Here is a 15721-nt window from a genome sequence, read left to right as displayed (position 1 = left end):
GGCAGTGAGCCCACCCCTGTTCCTGATCCCTCCAGGGCCACGCCCACATCTCCTGCATGCCCGGAACCGTGCGCCGCTGGAACTACCCTCCGCCGCTCTGTATTGGTAAGAGAGCCCCGACCTTCTCCGCTCATTCATACCCATTCCTACCAGAGATTTGGGCTCAGTGACATGTCACGGGGATCGCGTTCATATCAAAGGACATTTGGAGTTTCGGGTCTGTTGGAAGGGAGTAGTTGGAGGCTGGCGTGCAGCTCTCGCACAAGCTCTTCATGACTTTTGCAGACCTTCACCCCCAGAATGAGGAATCAAAGGGGGCTTGGCCATTTGAAAGCATTACGAAGACCATCCTGACTCCAGATAATGCACCAAAGCCCAGATGAAACCCTCTGGGTACTTGAGGACTTCCCCTGTGCCTTTTCATGGGACAGAGGGATAAAATCTGCCACTGGAGAAATGGCGGGGGGGTGGGTTACAGGTGAAACAAGGGCTTAGCTCAGTTGGGTTTCTGAAGCTTCTCGTCAGGTTGGGGGAGGGGGGACGTAACATTTATGGAGCGCCTACTATATGCAAGTCACGTCGCTGTTTCGTCACAGCAGCTCTTTGGGGGAGATATCATTGCCCTCATGTTTGCAAATGGAAAAACTAAGGCTTTTAGGATTAAAAAGTGATTGGCACCATCAGGGACGGAAACCTACTTTTCTCTGATGCCCCGCCAACTGTAAAGTGCAAATCAAGGCTGACCTTGGGATAAGACGAGAAGTGAGTCGAGGGAGCATCCCTTGGGCATAATGGCATTTCCCTTCTGGAATCTCACCAGGGGGCGGGGTTTGGTCACCTGCCCCTCGGTCAGAAACATGACTGGGCAGACCGAGGTACTCCCCCCATTCCCGTTCCCTATTACCAAGTTCTTGCTGGGGAAACCACTCATGTTCACAGCAGCTACTGCTTATAGAGTGCCTGTCACTCGGTCACTGTGTGCATCAGTCTCCCTTCTAAGTGACGCGCAGGCCTTTCTGCTGTAACGTAAGGACCACCCCGTGACATAGATGCTGTACTTGGCTCCATTTTATAGGTGGGGGAAACTGAGGTTTGGAGGAGTTTAGACTCACCCAAAGTTACACAGGAAGTGAAAGCATTGGGATGGTGACCCAGGCAGTCAGTGCTGGAGCCCCCCCACTCCGAAGCCCAGGCACTGTTCTGTTTGTCACCCTCTCCCCAAATGCCTTCACTTAGACCCTGCAGATCCCTTCCCTCTGCCTCTTTCTCTGGCTTCCATAACCAGCTGATCCCTTGCAGCTCACACGACCGTTTCCTGAAAGCTGTGAAAGAAAAGAATTGATGTCCACTGACCAGGCTGTATTCATGCTCCAGCCCTGCATCTTAGGTGACTCTGATGTCACCTCAATTGGAGTGTCAGATGCCCCAGCCCCTCATGGTTGGCTCCCCATGGAACGCTAATCACAGTCACTTTGGCTGAGGGCGAAGGTCAGAGACTGAGGGTGGGCCCCTGGTAGGGCTCATCTGCTGACCACCCAACCCTATGGGATGTATATTTGTCAAGAGTCCGGCGTGGTGCCTGGCAGAGTGGGGATTCCGTGCATGCCAGTCCCCTCCCTTCATCTTTTCTCTTCAGTCTTAGAAGAGTTGATTGGACGGTGATAGAGGGAGATTTAAGGCATAGTGTAAGAAATTGTCACACTCCTCTTGGAGCAGACTTCTGTTGCATGACCTCACTAAGGGAACTGACCTGCGAGGGGCATGCTCAAGGTCAAGAATCATAACTCGGGTTTGTGGCCAGCTGGGCAGTGCCAGGATGCTGAGCAGCCCTTCCTGAACTTACATACGTACTCAGTTTTGCCCATGCGTGCAGTCGTTTAGGGGAGATGTATCGTTGGTCCCGTTGGATTCTCCAAGGGGTTAATGACTTGGGAAGGGACCAGAAACTGCTGCTCTGTGGGACCATCCAAATGCTGGCCTGGCCCCGTGCATGCTGGCCTAACCCTCTGTCTGGTCTCATTTTCACAGCGCAGTGTGGGGGCACAGTGGAAGAGATGGAGGGGGTGATCCTGAGCCCCGGCTTCCCCGGCAACTACCCCAGCAACATGGACTGCTCCTGGAAGATAGCGCTGCCTGTGGGCTTTGGTAAGTCTCCACGCCCAGGCCGTGTGTGACCCTTCAGCATGACCTTGACCGAGGCAGTAGAGCGCTCCACCTGTCTACTTCCTCATCTGTTGATCTGTCGTACAATTGTGAAGATCAGATAAGAATGCTAGGAACGAGCACTTCGGGAACATAAAATATAGGGAAAATAATCTTAGGGATTGCCATTATTATTATTACCTGAGTAGTAAGCTAAAATTCAGGACTATGGAATGAGAAATTACTCAGGGGTGGCTGAAAAAGAAAAAAAAAATTCTCTTACAGAGACTGAACCTCAAGTTGTGCTTTTAACTTCAATATCCAATTTCTCATCCTAATTAAATTATATAGCCAAGGTCAGTATGATATAGAGTTTGCATTCTTTATATGCACATTCTGGTTGGTCTTAAAGAGTGGGAGAGGTTTTTTTTTGTGGAGATGGAGTATGCCAGGCACAGGGGTTGGCGGGGCGTGGAGGACATCAGTCTGGGCACAAAATTTAATTGCTGATGATTCATTCCTGACTGAGAATATAATTTAACCCTAATATCTCTGTTAAAGAGATAAAAGATCTGTAGTGACGTGGAACTGATGGATCATCTTGCCTGAGTCACTGCCCTGCTCCCGGGGACAACATGTCCTGAGGGGATCGCTCCTGCATGGGCCTGGGGTCTCGAAGTGTGTGACCTCAGGATTGAAAACCACCTCTCTTTATTCTGTACTATTCAGCCTAGAGTGGGTCTTCTGGTGGAGAAGGGGATTTCAGGAGAAAGGGATCCAGCTGGCCTGCTTTACATCTGTTCTGAGGGGAGGAGAAATGTTGGTGACCCTTCAAAGGATGGAGTCTTACATTTAGTACCATTTATCGGAGGAACTTGGGGGCGGATCAGAGTACAAAATCATGAGGACTTTGGCAGCCTTGGGAAACTCCAGATCTTAGAGATTGAGGGAAGGGGAGCTAGGAGACCCTATAGCTCTGTAGCCAGGCATGGGCCGCAAGAATCTCAGATGATAGAGGGAGACAGATGGAGGGAGCACAGCATCCAAAGGAAAACGAACTTTCAGTGGGAGGTACATCACTGTTCTTGTAAGTCCTAATGTTCAGCCACCAGAGCTCTCTAACTCTGAGGCCTGGGTGCTTATTCAGCCTCTGGAGAATAAGCCCCCTGCAGGGTGCAATCACAGAAGACCTTGCTTTCAAGTGAATGTTGGACTCCAGTGAGGACCCGAATATGGCACCTGGTTTCAGTGTGTAAAGAACCGCTGCATTTACAAGCTATTACCACCAGATGGCAGTAGTCATGCACAGTTCTTTCCATACCCATTCAATTCAGAAATCGGGAATCCTGGAAGAGCCCCTGTGATGAACAATGCTGTCCACAGTGTTGGGATGATGCATGGGCTGCAGACCACATGTCCCAAAGTGCTCACTGCAAAACTGTAGGTAATTTGGAAATAGTCTGCAACTTCATTAATAAGGTAGTGAATAGTGTGGTTGGGTAATTCATAAAATAAAATTAACTAATATATAGTTAAAACCAATGAATTTTATCTCTATAATGTATCAACAAGGATAGACCTTGAAAAGCACAATACTGAATAAACAAGTTTACAAAACTATGTGTACAGTATAACAACATGCATGTAAATATTTAAGACAAATAAATCAGACATATATTTAAGAACCTAAAACCGTGAACTGGAAAGATATCTTCCTGATCCATCAGTGACCCTCAAATGGGAGAGAGCAGGAGATATGAAATGTTTTCAACATTATAAGTCAAATATTTTTTGATAATTTAAAATTAACTTATTAAATAAAAAATTAAATTATTAGATGCAAAAAAAATCACACGTATGTCCCCATTCTGTGCAAATTAGAAACTACAGGTGAGAAATTTTTAAAGATTAAAATCCATCTGTAATCGCACCATGCAGAGGTAACCACTAACAGCTTAGTCCTCACCATTCAAATGGAACCCCGCGAGGACAAGGACCTGGGAGACCTTGTTCATCCCTGTGCAGTGCCTAGCAGAGCCCTGATGCACGGCAAATGCTCAGTAAACATTATTAGTGAATCAACGAATATTCTTCTAGTTTTTTAATACCAAAATCAGAGTTATAGAGTACATACTACTTTGCAATCAGATTTCACAATTAACATAATGGACATTTTCCCATGCGCAGTAAATACATTTCTTCAACGTCATTTTTAATCTAATTTTGAGAAATCTCACCAGTAAACAAATATCAATATTCCCACCTCCATTCTGCAGAGTATATCAATATGTAAGTTAAGGGCTTAATCAGATCTATTTAACCAGTCGGGTTGTTAGGAGATCTTGATTAACCCAGTAAGATCCCGCAGTATAAACTTCACTGACAATGTATTTTTCTAACTTCTGAATTGTCATAAGTGTTCTAGAAGATACCAATATTGAAGCTCATGTCTTTTGATCAGGTATAGTTATTTTTAAGTGGTGATTTTTTAAGTAAAAAGTTCATTTTAGCAAGCTATTTTTGTATTGATAGTAGGCCTATGAACTTCAAATCAAATGTTAGCCCTGAGCTTTGTTTTCAGTAAAATGAAATGGACTTGGGATGGAGCTCTGGAATGATCGATGCCCTTCATTCTGAGTGAATAATATATTTTTAAGTTCAATCCTGCCTCGAGACAGAAGACTGGACTGCATGTTGTCTCCCAGAATTGTGTTTTGGAAATCTCGGTTGAGTGGGAAGCCAGCCATAGGGATGCGTGAGGTCTGGCAGGAAAAGCTTGCATGAGGCCGCACGTTTGCAGCAGGACTCTACTGCTTTGGGCACTGTCTGCCTCTGTCTTGCTCCCAGGAGCTCACATCCAGTTCCTGAACTTCTCCACCGAGCCCAACCACGACTTCATAGAAATCCGGAACGGCCCCTATGAGACCAGCCGCATGATGGGCAGATTCAGTGGCAGCGAGCTTCCCGGCTCCCTGCTCTCCACGTCCCACGAGACCACTGTGTATTTCCACAGCGACCACTCCCAGAACCGGCCAGGATTCAAGCTGGAGTATCAGGGTAAGGACAGGGAGTGCCCGTTTCCTCCTGCCCGTCCCCTTCTCTTACTCACAGCCACCATCTTCCCAGCCTTCCACATATGGGAAGAGAAAACACAAGGAGGGCTGAGGGGCGGGGGGCAGGCCTCTCGATGCAGGCTCCCCTTTGGTGGCATGTCTCTCTGGCCCCATGAGGATATCCAACCCCCTTTGACAAGCCTTTTCCAGAGTTAAGGCCCAACAGCACTGTTGGAGGCTCCCTTCTGTCCAGTTCCAACCGCCAACGGTTTTTCCTGAGCATTCCCATCCAGCATCCGGCATCCCTGAGCGGCCAGCTGGCCACTTCCCCTCAGTCTTGATAGGCTTACTTAGTCCCTCTGGGTCCTCCCCTGTGTGTCAAGCCAATTACCCTTGGCAAAGCGCCTCCTATCACATGATGGAGGATTCTGGTAGCAACCCTGGAGTGCCCACTGAGCCTTCACAATGAGACAAGCCCATTAACTCCCACTGAGGGTTTCCTAACTATGCTCACTGGGGCTCTGCCTTGCTGAGGTGAAGTCCTGTGATAGGCCCCACTCCTCTTGGCATGCTTTCTCTGCAACAAGCCCATCCACTCCCTTCCCCTGTGTGAGGAGCCATCACCTGTGGCTGTGTGGATTGTACCCAATCTGGGCTGCTATTCACAGCGGCCCGAGGTAGGCCCGTCTCCCTCGGATGTCTCCCTAGTGTGACTGACTGAACCATTTGTTCTAACCTCTTTTCCTAGATTCTTCCACTGACTGTTTTTCATAATTTCAGACTTTTCTCCAATCTAATACATGCTTATAAAAAATTAAAACATTACAGATATTTTTGTGAGTACATCATAGAAAGTCAAAATTTTCCCGTAATTCCATCTCCAACCCCACCTTATGCAGATAACGAACTCTTAAATTCGTTTTCCCCATTTTTTCTGTACATATGATATATTATTATATTTTAATCAAAATTGTATCATACTATAAATACTGCTTTTGCAATTTTCTTTTTTAAAGTTAATTTTTATTATGTTGTTAGTCACCATACAGTACATCTTTAGATTTTGATGTCGTGTTCCATGACTCATTGTTTGCGTCTAACACCCAGTGCTCCATGCAATACGTGCCCTCCTTAAAACCCATTAATTTTTAATTAAATTCACAGTTCACAAACACACTCACCTTGTTAAAAAGAAAGAGAGAGGGGGAGGGAAGAAGGGAGGAAGGACAAAGGGAAGGAAGAAAGGATTTAAATCATCACAGATAAGGCCAAGCTTTCTCTGTCTATAGGCCCCAAACCCAGGCTTATTCCCCAGAAATAATCCCTGTTGTTTTAACATGATCTTTCCAGATCTTTTTCCATGTGTTAACGTACATGTGTTGTATGTTATACATATGTTATATGTTATCTGTGAGAATATGTAATGTTTCATGAACTTTTTGGTTGTATTTCCTATATAAATCTATAGAATGCTCTACATACATAATACTCTGATATTTGGCTTTGTCATCCCTTGTCAGAAATGCATATTGGCCAAGGATTTGGGCTTGTCATTTCGGGAAAGCCTTCAAGGACAGCCTACGAGGGGGCACCATTGGACCAGTTAACCAGGCCGTGCCTCTTCAGAAGGAGTTCAGGGAGTGTGGAGTGTGGCTGGGTTGCCAAACCTGGAGCACTTTGGGTGGAGGAGGTGGGCCTCTCACACCCGTGAAGCGGTGCTCTTACCCAGAGAGTGCTGGTTCCTTGGTAGGAACAAAGCTGCCTCACGCGGTGACATGGGCTGTGGGCTTGTCACAGAGGCCAGCCCTAAGTAAGAGTGCCCGTGCCCGGTAAGTGCATGCAGCTTCAGTGGGTGGTGTGGGCCGTCAGAAATGTCATGACACATCAGACGGCCATGTTCTGTCACAGGAGAGACCCAGGCCCACGTACGTGGTCAGCTTTTCCTTCTGGGGCAGATGCATGCCTCTTTCAAGCTTCTCCCACGTCTTAGTTTGCTAGGACTGTGCTAACAAAGTTTCTTCTCTCACAGTTCTGGAGGCTGAAGTCCCGAAATCAGGGCTTCAGCAGGGTTGGTTCCTTCTGAGGGCTGTGAGAGACAGTCTGTTCCAAGCCTCTGTCCTCGTTTCTGGTGATTTGCTGGCAGTTTGGAATTCCTTGGCTTATAGAAACATCACCCCCCCCCATCTCTGGCTTCAAATCCTTGTATGTCTCCAAGTTTCCCCTTTTCATAAGGACACTAGTATATTGGATTAAGGGCCTTCCTAATGACCTCATTTCAATTTCAGTAAAATGGCAAAGATCCACTTTCCAAGTAAGGTCACATTCTGAGGTGCTAGGGGTTAGGACTTCAACATATGAATTTGGGCAGGGGACACAATTCAACCCATAACACCTCTGACAGGCCCAAGTGCTCTCTCTGAGGCTTCTCCTGTTGGATAAATGCAAGTACTGATGACATCACCATTGTGACAGGGACAGCTTCTCAGGGACCTAGCCACACACATTGTGCCTTCACCCCTATGATGGACACAGCCCTGCCCGCTGAGTCCACGTGATTGGACCAGAGACTCACTGTGTTCCCCATGTGATAAGCCCACTTATCCCTATAAGAGTTGTCCCCCTGAGTCCCTTGGACTTCACTGACTTCTCTCCATAGAAGAGATCTATCTACTTCCACAGAGCCCTCATCTCAAGCTCAGCCCCCCTCACACCCACTGAGGCTTCTAAGACATAGACCAACACCCTGGGACAGCAGTCCTCTTTGGACGTGCCCATTACTCACACTGGACCTTCACATGTTCTGAGGCCCACTCCTCCTCTGAGGATTTTCCCTTGTTGGGGGGAAGCAAGACACAAGGACAGTGGGGTGCTCAGTATGCCTTGGGAGGCCCAACACCTCCACTAGGAGTTAGTCCAACTCTATTTCAGGCCTAAAGGTGTCTATCCTAAGGTGGGCCCACCTCCTCCCACTCACATTTGACCTTCATGACTTGGTGAATGTTCCCCTTGAGGCTTTGCTCTGATCACAGGCCCAGCTACTCCCTCAGTGCCTGCCTGAGCTCCACAGACCTAATGATGCCTGTGAGCCCACTCTTGGTGTCAGGCCAGCTGCTCCCCTTCAGATTTGACCTCAGTTTCCATTACGCTTCTCGTCTGTGGTGGTCCCAACCTCTGGGACTGGGTTGTCTCTAGTGCCAGAGGCCCAGGTCCTCCCACCAAGGCCTCCTAATTTATTACAGGCCCAAATAGTTCTCCTTTCCCAACAGGTCCCTGTTCTCTACTTACGTGCTCCTTAGCCCCGTGGAGCCCCTTGTACGCAAGCTCTGAACACTCACCCCACGTTTTCCTTTATGAAAAGACTCGTTTCCGAAAGGGCCACCTACCCTCACTGAGGCATTTCTATAGAGCAGGCCCATCTCCCTGCAGTGCCATGACTTCCTCTGAGGAAATCCAACTCCTTACTTTTTCTCAGAATTCCTCCTGTTAGACACTCTGAACTTCCTAGGCTGGAGGTTTCCTTTCTCCTCTCAGGTAAATATTCCCATAAAATTGTTACTGACAGCTTAAGCCACTCTTACCAGGCCTCTCAGTCAGACAGGCTTAACTTAGGTCATTAAAACTTTTCGGGAGATCATGTTTATAAAGAACTTAGCAAAATGACAAGACACATAATTGTTCCAAAATGTTAGGCATCATTATGCATATTTTAATAATATGAATGTTTTAATAATTTTAATAACATTATTAATAATTGCAGTTGTGGCACTTTGTTAAAAATTGTATCTATTCCCACCATAGCATCTCCATTTGGGACAAACCCAGGAGCCCTTCTTTAGAAAAGCTAATGATTCTGCTCCTTAGGGTTCATTTCTGCCTATAGCCCCAACCTCTCCCTTTGAAGCTGCTTCTGGTAAACACGCTCTGAGATTTTTCTCCTTTTGAAAGCAGTCCAGGTACTCTCACTTAAGTGTCTCTTTTTCTAAAAAGTCCTGCTCCTTCTGTGTGAGACGATTCCTATAAGAGACTCTCCCTTGGGCTGCTCCTGACTTCTGACGTGCAGTCGCTGTCTTCGGGCTCCTCACCATCGCTGGGTCCACAGGTGCCCCACGAGGCTTCTCATTAGAGGCCAGCCCATCCATTCAGTCACCTCCCTAGGCAGTAGGCTCCCCGCTTTTCTACTAAGACCTTTGTTTGCCAAATTGCCTAAACCCCCTGCTGCTGACAGGGCCTCATGTCTCCTTTAGCTGACCCGCTTACCCGCTCCCACCATACCTGCTCGATTTTTTTGACACACCCAATGACCTGGATGATTTCCCAGTGAAACCTGCCCAGTTCCTCCCACAGAGGCCTCCTTCAGTGAGATATTGAATGGAAATACACAACACAGGCACCGTCCCAGAGGGAGGGCTTCGGAAATGTCAGCTTCGTGATCATTGTTATTTATATTGTTATTACATATAATGAATGCATCCTACTTCCATGAAGCATTCATCTGATCTCAGCTCCCACTGAAAATTTCCACTGTCAGAATGCTCTGTCTACCCCACTGCCAATTTCCTGTGTAGGAAGGGCCCAACTCTGGCCACAACAGCTGTTGTCTTTCCTGTGGATCTGATTAATCAGGGTCTGTGCTCTGTGCACGTGCTCAGCAAACCCCTTGGCAAGCTCTCTCTCCGGTACTTCCATGAAGGCACCTCCTTTTTGAGTTGGGCTCACCCTTCTCATGGAAGCAGCTTTCTTGCTCTTTGGAGAGGCTTCCCTATCTTACAGTCACACACATTCCTTTTCATCCAATGATTCCCTCTGGAAAGTTTCTCTTCCACCGACAGGCATGGCTTACTCCCACCAAGTTCTCCACCTAGAAAGGTTATGGTTTCTCAGAGTCAGAAACCCCACTCAAGTCCTCCCCTGACTGCTTTGTGTGTTTGTGATCTAGAACATGGTTGTCATGCTTAAATGAGATGATGCACATGAAAGAACTGAGGTCAATGCCCAGCCCCAAGCAGGTGCTCAGCGAATAAGGGTTCAACCTAGCCTTGTCTTCCTTGAGCCTCCTTTTCCCATGGAGACAGTAATAACAGATAAAATTTATTGAACTCTAACTGTGCTGGGACTGTGCAAAGAGCTATGCATATATTAGCCCACTTAATCCTCACAATAACGATTTTCTAAATAAGAAACCTGAAGCATAGAAAAGTTAAATGTCTAGCCCAAAGCCAACAACTGGTAAATGGCAAGGGTCCATCTGAGTCCAAGTCTTCATGCTTCACATTATGTTAACTGTCTGCTGCGGCTATATTCTGGTTCAGGAGAAAATGTACAGAGAGAATAAAGTGACCTTCTCTCCTGATCTTTTCCAGCCTATGAACTTCAAGAGTGCCCAGACCCAGAGCCCTTTGCCAATGGCATTGTGAGGGGAGCTGGCTACAATGTTGGACAATCAGTGACCTTCGAGTGCCTCCCAGGATATCAACTGATTGGCCACCCTGTCCTCACATGTCAACATGGCACCAACCGGAACTGGGACCACCCCCTGCCCAGGTGTGAAGGTATGTCCCTCCCTCATCCCTGGTGATTCTTCCTAAGGAGACTGATTCAGAGTACTCCCATGTTCTGTGGAATCACCCATGCTGGGAAGTCCAGGCAGACCTTGTCCATCCTGTTTTCATATGGAATGGACCCAGCCTATCCAGGGAAAGAGTCCAGAGGACAGAGCTCTGGGCCAAGCTTGGGAGGACCTGGAGGAGATGTAGGCCACAGCCAAGGGAATACCTACTCAGCCCTTGGGAAGATCCAACCCTGTCAGAAGGGAAGACTCTATAATCTTTATCTCTTTCCTGAGATCTACACCTGTATATCCAGTTCCTTACTAAAGAGATTCACTTATCCAGAGGCATCTAAATCCTAATACATTCAAAATTAAAGTGATCGTCTTTCCGTAATTCAACGGAAGTCCTCATTACTGAAGGGCACCTCTAGTCACCTGGTTACTCGGCCCTTATTTGGGCACTCCGTCTCGCCTATCTGGCTTATTCACCGAGACTTGATAATTCTACATCCTGATTACCTTTCAAATGCATCCACTTCTCTCTATCCACTGCCTCTGCTTTTATCCCTACCACCACTTGGACAAGGCTCCTTGCTGGTCTCCCAGCCTTTGGTCTTGCTCTACTCAATCCATTTTTCACAGTGTAGCCAGTGCGAGCCTTCCAAACCATCAACACACTCCAGATCCTCCCCTGTTCAGAAGCCAGTAAGGCATCCCCATCTCTCTTGGGGTAAATTCCCTTCGTGTAGCGCACCATGTCCCTCGGGGCCTGGTCCCTGCATACCTCCCGGTATTCTCCACTCTCACAGATTTTATGTGCAACTAAGCTGAAGTGCTTTAGTGGTCCCAGTGCGCCATGTTCTCTTGCCTCTGGTTCTTAGCACATGCTGTCCCTTCCTCATGGAACATCACTCTTCTCTCTTGCTTTGTCTACTTAGCCTTGTCTAAATGGGAACAATACCAAGAATCCTTTTCTATCCTCACAAGACCAGGTGAGGGGCACCCCCTGTCGCTCCTGTGGCATTCTGTGTTGACCATGTGTCCCACCCTGTGCTGCCATCTGCAGAGGCCGGTTTACTTAGCTGTTCCCCAGTGAGCTGTGAGTGCTACAGACCAAAACCACGTGCCTTGGTATCCTTGCTCCCCTTGCTCCCCTTGTTCTCCCCAGGCTGTGCCTGACCCTGACGCCGAGTGGATGTTCAGTATGTGTAGGAGAGATGGCATGTCCATGCATACCCCTTTCAGGATGCACGTGCGGTCACAGGATCCCCATCTTCTGCCTGGAGGCATTGGGATTCTTTCTCTTCGCTCTGGTCTGCCCCCATCCAGACTTCTGCTTGATGTCCCATACCAGCCAAATATACTCATTATTCTGGACCGGGGTTGGTTTGTTTGTTTGTCATTTTTCCTCCTCCCTGATGACTAAATTGGAACATTATGGAGACTTCAAGTCCTCTTCATCCCCTTATTCAAAGCCTAGATCAGAGTGAGCCCAAAATTGGGGGTCACTTTTGGAGGACAGGAAAATAGGTAGAGAGGATCACACCTAGGCAGCAAATGCCTTCCCTGTGAGCTAAATGCCAGGCTAGACGTTTTACATGCATCAGTTCACCTAACCGCCGCCACAGTCCTGCAAGGGGAGTGCTCTCAGTCCCATTTCACAGGTGAAGAAAGTTAACTACTGACTGAGGTCTAGTTAATAAATGGTTTAGCCATGATTTGGACCCAACTTTAGCTTCACCACCAGAATCATTTATCTCTTAGGTCAAGACCAAAAGTACCACTCTAAGAATCTTAGGGCAAATACAAAGAGAGATAGAGTTTCATAATTTCTTAGCTCAGCCCCAGCAAAAGTACTATAGCCCTCATTCTGACATCTGTCCTCCACTCCATACCTAGGAAGGAAGAGGGGAGAGCTTTAGTGTGCCCTTCCTTCTGAGCAGGTCTCATCCACAGGAAGAAGGGGGCCGGGGGCTGGGTCTGGCCTACAAAGGCACCTGCACTGAAAATCAGGGGCCAGATGGGGAGTGATGTGCTGAGACTGGTGGGGGAGACCACACACGGTCATCCTCAGCCCCATCACCTCTCCCCATCCCACCTGACCTCCTTGAGCAGGGTGCTGGGTGCTGGCACTTCATAAAGGAGTCATCTGAATTTTCAGGTGGGGGGTGATCTCCCACACTCATCTGTGTTTGTGTCCCCTCCTTGGCAGTCCCCTGTGGCGGGAACATCACCTCTTCCAATGGCACTGTGTACTCCCCTGGCTTCCCCAGTCCATACTCCAGCTCACAGGACTGTGTCTGGCTGATCACCGTGCCCATTGGTCATGGCATCCGCCTCAACCTCAGCCTGCTGCAGACAGAGCCCTCCGGAGACTTCATCACCGTCTGGTAGGGCCAGCTGCCATGTCAACAGCCAATTAGAAAGGGGTATTAGCTGGGCTCTAAACTGGGTCACTCAGCTTTTTGTTCAGAAAACCAGGAGCTGAATGGTTTTTAAATGGTGGTCAGCTTCTTGGCTTTCAAATAAACATAGTAAATGAGGGCTCAGTTTCAATTACCCTCTGTGACCCCCTGAAGGGAGAGGAATGGGAAGACAGTGGTTTCCAACCCAGAGTGCTGCTAGGGGTCAGAGTACCAATGGGTGGGTGTGTGAATAGGAATGGTCATAGATACAGAGACTTTTCTCATTTTTGTCCAGGGTCCAAACCAAAATTCTACATTTACCTAAGATAAGCTACCCAGACTAATGAAAGAGTTTTGGGGTGGAATTCTGTGAAGGCCCGCTGGTCATCTCATGCTGAACCAGTACTGTCCAATACAACGTTGTGCAGCAATGGGACCATTCTATATCTGTGCTGTCCAGTACAGTAGCCAGCGGCTACAGGTGGCCGCTGAGTACTTAAATGTGACTAGAGTAACTGAGGAACTGATTTTTAAACTTTATTTAATTTAAACCTAAAGAGCCACATGCGGCCTAGTGGTTACCAAATCGACAGTTCTGCTCTGAGTGATAATTAGAATATCTTGAAGTGATTTTAAAATGGGAGTATGAATTATGAGTCAATAAGTGTAGTCTCCTAGATAGTTCTTCCCAAACCACTGGATCTTTGGACAAATATATAATTTAAGAATTATTTTGTTTAGGGGTTACTGCCATTCTGGGAATCCGCAGGGGATAGTGGGAGTCTCTTCCCAAAATTCCCAGGGCTGGGTAACTGTAATCAGATTACCCTGGTTAATTTCCAGTTTCCTTTCCAGGCAATTATTAAGAACAGATAAGAGGGACTAGATATGTTTCCAGGGAAGAAATCCTTTGCCTAAAAAGACAACATGGGTATGGCTCTGCTTGGAGACGAGGAAGTGGGGCTGGCATGGATAGCAGCATGAGCTTCCTGCAGCCTTCCTCAGCCCATCCTACTGCTGCTCAGATGGGAGAACCTGCCCACGGCTCCTGCTTCTCAGCTGAGACTGTTGCCCCCAGGAGCCCATTACAGAGGCTGGGCTGGTGAAGAATCAGATGAACGAGGAGTCAGTGTGTACTTTGCCAATTCGATCAGCTCTGTTGGCAGACTGAGTTCGGAAAGATTAGAGGGAGGTGCACAGGGCATTGGAGAAAGACTATGTTGGGTGCAAGAAGAGTCACAGCCTCCCACTCCAGGTCTCTGCTAAGGCCACTGATGGGACAGGCAAAGCAGGCAGCCATGGTGACTTGTGCCATACCAGAACCTTCTTTTCTGTGTGCAGGGATGGGGCACAGCAGACAGCTCCACAGCTTGGAGTCTTCAGCCGGAGCTTGGCCAAGAAAACATTGCACAGCTCATCCAACCAGGTCCTGCTCAAGTTCCACCGTGATGCAGCCATGGGTGGGATCTTCGCCATAGCCTTCTCTGGTCAGTATGAGAGCCTGGCGGGGGAGGGAAGCAGGCTTTCAAGTCAGGGCCAAGCTTGATCCCTGGTTCCACCATTCCCAGTCGTGCGATTCTGAATGAGTTACATAGCTTCTCAGCCTCAATGACCTCAGAGTTAAATGTGTTAACCTATGTGAAGTCCCCCAGCACAGACCTCCATACGTGTGAATTCTCCTCCTCCACACTTCTAGGGCAGAGAGGCACCTGGCGCTGATCCTTGGGGCCCAGTCCAAGCTTAGAGGCAGCACGATGAGGCTTCTCATTCCACTCATTCACATCAACTCACTGGCTGGGTTACCCACTTGTTCCCCAGCTTGTCCCTTAGCACCTTCTAGAGGGTTGTCCCACTCCAAAGGAATCCAGAGCCTCTGTTGACCTCACAGGAAGTCCTGTGCACAAGTGAAGTCATGGAGAATTCAAGCAGGAGGAACAGGAATGATTCAGGGTGGGTTTGTGCTTATCGACAGCCAGTTTTCTTCCAAGAGTCCGACGTTACAGATCTGGATGCTTCTTCATTTTTGTGATAGTGGAAACAGCATTGAAAAAGTTCTCTGTGGGCTTGTGCCCATCTATAGGATAATCCTCCGTATTACAGTTTGCAGAGCATTACACATATTTAAACTGGAAATTGGGAAAGCTTGACTTTGTTCCTGGCTCCATCTTACAAACACTGGATTTTATCAGATTTTTTAAATTTTTGCCAATATGGTGGATGCATGAAATAGCATTTCACTCTTATGTTAATGATGAGGTGAGCATCCTTTCATATCTTCATTGACTATGCATGCTTTCCTGCTCTATGAAATGCCTGCTCCCCATAGAGCTTTCTTCCTCCAAGGTGAGAGAGATAGCAAATAAACAGACAAATAAAATCTTTCCAATTTGTAATAAGTTGCTATGAAGGAAACAAATAAGATAGCAAACAAAAAGGTGAGGAGCTCTGCTTCATGTAGAATAATTGTGGAAGGCCTGTCAAAAGAAAAAGGAGGTAGATTTGCAGAGACTAGGGAGTGGGACTGGTGGGGGAAAGAATGTCTGCCTTCCATAGGCAAACATCAGCTTTAAATA

General features: G+C 47.6%; 1 protein-coding gene across 1 annotated transcript in view; it reads left to right on the top strand.

The window, feature by feature from the left end:
- CSMD2 (CUB and Sushi multiple domains 2) overlaps positions 1-15721 on the top strand; it is a 590718-nt gene that overhangs the window by 485329 nt on the left and 89668 nt on the right. The window contains exons 39-44 of the mRNA XM_034645185.1: positions 36-105; positions 2029-2145; positions 4990-5199; positions 10556-10744; positions 12956-13133; positions 14490-14635. Coding sequence (XP_034501076.1) covers positions 36-105; positions 2029-2145; positions 4990-5199; positions 10556-10744; positions 12956-13133; positions 14490-14635 — 910 coding nt within the window. The remainder of the gene's footprint in view (positions 1-35; positions 106-2028; positions 2146-4989; positions 5200-10555; positions 10745-12955; positions 13134-14489; positions 14636-15721) is intronic.

Source organism: Ailuropoda melanoleuca, chromosome 2 (assembly GCF_002007445.2).
Source record: "Ailuropoda melanoleuca isolate Jingjing chromosome 2, ASM200744v2, whole genome shotgun sequence".
NCBI lineage: Eukaryota > Metazoa > Chordata > Mammalia > Carnivora > Ursidae > Ailuropoda > Ailuropoda melanoleuca.
The sequence above is the reverse complement of the archived record's forward strand: the minus strand, read 5'-3'. Positions and strand labels throughout refer to the sequence as shown.